General features: G+C 36.7%; 1 protein-coding gene across 2 annotated transcripts; it reads right to left on the bottom strand.

Moving 5' to 3' along the window:
* Positions 1 to 876: 876 nt before the first annotated feature.
* LOC120199065 (light-harvesting complex-like protein OHP2, chloroplastic) lies at positions 877 to 2,245 on the bottom strand. Of its 2 annotated transcripts, none has more exons than XM_039200268.1 (2): positions 1,751 to 2,243; positions 877 to 1,064 (listed from the first exon to the last, which is right to left on the bottom strand). In XM_039200268.1, exons 1-2 carry the CDS (start codon positions 2,176 to 2,178, stop codon positions 950 to 952), a joined length of 543 nt encoding a protein of 180 aa, XP_039056199.1. In that variant the 5' UTR covers positions 2,179 to 2,243; the 3' UTR covers positions 877 to 949. The 2 variants fall into 2 exon arrangements, with proteins under 2 accessions (XP_039056199.1, XP_039056200.1); XM_039200269.1 differs by lacking the exon at positions 877 to 1,064 and adding an exon at positions 1,073 to 1,097 and having other exon boundaries at positions 1,751 to 2,245.
* Between the last annotated feature and the right edge of the window lie 254 nt (positions 2,246 to 2,499).

The raw sequence follows: 2,499 nt of genomic DNA, 5'->3' as shown, positions 1-2,499 counted from the left end.
CCGACAATCACTATGACAACTGACAACTCTTCTTTTTTTTGCTTCTGTTGCTTCTTTATGGTTTAACAATGAGTAACAGAGAAAACGACGAAACGAAAGGAGGATACTTGGAAGAGTTTTGTTGTTGGGATAAATGGGATTACGGAGATGTAATGGTGTTTGCTTTTAAAATTTAGACGAAGAACTGCTCATACTAATTTAGACGACTGAAAATGATGATAAATAATCGAACGATAAGGGAAGAAGGGAGTTCGAGTCAGCAGAAGAATAGGAGTCGTTTCTCTAGTTTTACGTAATGATTTATATGCAAATCTTTAGTGTTAATGTCTGTTTAAAGATAAAAATGTCTATTTTTATATTTACGTGGTAAATAGATATTATATGATGAAATTGACAACGATCGTATATATCAAAGATCTATAGCTGATCGAAGGATGTAAAACTCTAAAGATTTCAAGAAAATCCAAAATCTTCTTTAGACAAAAGAAATAATAGCGGAGGTACCATTTACTGAGGAGGTACAAGTTTAAAGATCAGAAGAGAGAGAGAAATGGAAGAAAAATGTGACAAAATGGCCGTCCATAGCCATAATTGCTTGAATTTGGCCGCGAGTGAGCATTATTTCTTCTTCTTCTTCTTTTTATACTTTCCCACTCATTGAGATAGAAAATGTCATAAACAGTTTCTCAGTTTTTCATAAACAACTACTTCATAAAAACTTGGTAAAGAGAGGAAGAACTGTTGGAACTTGATATATGCAGAAAAAGCCATAAAGCCAGGCAGATTGTTGAGATACAGCTTGTTATTATAATTGATTCATGAAGTAACAACGATAGCAAACAGCTTGCTCAGAGAGCTGCAAACAAAAACATTGGACAAACTTACAGAAATCATAACGTATGAATACAAGAAGCATTGTGGTATACAAGAGAATATAAGATCAAAGGAGTCATTCCAAATCTATTATCCCGAAATTGGAGAGCATGATCTTTACTTGATCCACGAAATCCGAGCCCGTTGCATACTCTGTCAACATCCCTACAGCAAATCCAAACATCGCCCATCTACAAACTCCAGTACCCTCAAATCAATTACATCTAGCAACCATTTGTATGTCATTACAAGTAGCCAGGACAAGGATTTCACAAGTTAAATGCAATATGAAACTAATAGAATAAGGCATAACCATGTGAAAATAATGGGGGCTTCAAGTTTTAGAGACAGAATGTGTGCGTGTATCTTCAATCAACATCATGTTACAATATCAATGTGCAGGAAGCTAAAAAGATAAGATATAACAGTTTCCCAGTTAATCATGGCAGAATCTGATGAATTCGCAGGAGTAGCACAAATTAAGCTTATTGCATGGCACATTCCATAGGTATAGATTTTAGGACAAAAATATGATGAATCGAAATGTCCGAATCCATTACAGTGTGCATACAAACTAATAGAGTGAATCCCAAAATTTAGATATGAAGATTTTCCAGGCATGGAGTGCATGGATACTCCTATTCTATGAAATATTCTCTCAAAATCAAGCAACGCGCTCATATCTCATAAGCTATTCTGGTAAAATTATTAACAGATTTATAAGGATTTGAACTCAATTATTCATATGCATACACACCATATCACAAAATGGCAGATATCATATCCATCAATGTAAAAATTGTTCACTCAATTCTCAATCAAGACAAACCAGAATCATGGCTAAATATATAAAGGGCATATTTATTATTCCATTTACCTTCCATTAGCAATCTCATTCTTGCCAAGGAACCCAAAGAAAGGCCCTTGACTAGATTCCTCGAGCTTCTTCTTCTTAAAGTATTCTTGCAGCTCCTTTGCCTTCTGTCTCTGAAACTCCAGAGTGATCACATTCTGGTCCCCAACAGCTGCCACTGAAGGCGGAGGAGTAGACGAAGGAGGAGGAGGAGGAGTCAATTGCGGCGGAGGAGAAGGAGAAGACGGCGGGACTGGTTTCAAAGGAGGTGGTGGAGAAGGTGCCACGGGCCTTCTCAAAGGACCGTCGGTTTGAGAGCTCCTTATCGTCACACCATAAGGTTTGGTTGTTGCAGACAATCTGCAACTGGTTGAAGATGAAGGTGATGAGGAACATGGAGGGGAACAAGGGTTTGGGATTTTCAGACATGTGATCGAGGTTGCCATAGACATAGTAGTATTATTTTTCTTTTGTTTATCCAAATTCTGGGTTGTTGTTTTTTTTTTTTTTATTGTGAACATTTTATGTTCTTGGAGGCTTAAGAGTTAAGATTGTGTTGGAAAGTAGAAGTCGGGTGTGTGGCTAAGTCATCGCCAAGTTTCAACACACGGATGGGTTTGAACGTAAACCTGTCGATTTCAACACCAAAATAAAGCCGCGACAATACGAGATACAAGGTAAAATGGTAAAACTATAGGTAATGAATATAGGAGTAAATTACACCACAAGTATCCTATTATTATTAAGTTTACAAATTGGTCACTATACTTTTA

This window comes from Hibiscus syriacus, unplaced genomic scaffold (assembly GCF_006381635.1).
Source record: "Hibiscus syriacus cultivar Baekdansim isolate YM2019G1 unplaced genomic scaffold, ASM638163v2 tig00005294_pilon, whole genome shotgun sequence".
NCBI lineage: Eukaryota > Viridiplantae > Streptophyta > Magnoliopsida > Malvales > Malvaceae > Hibiscus > Hibiscus syriacus.
This window is presented reverse-complemented; position numbering and strand designations above follow the sequence as displayed.

Coding starts and splice junctions, on each gene's coding strand:
- LOC120199065 (XM_039200268.1), bottom strand. CDS start 2,178: ATGTCTATGGCAACCTCGATCACATGTCTGAAAATCCCAAACCCTTGT. Junction 1,065..1,750: donor AATGAGATTGCTAATGGAAG/GTAAATGGAATA, acceptor TGGAGTTTGTAG/ATGGGCGATGTTTGGATTTG.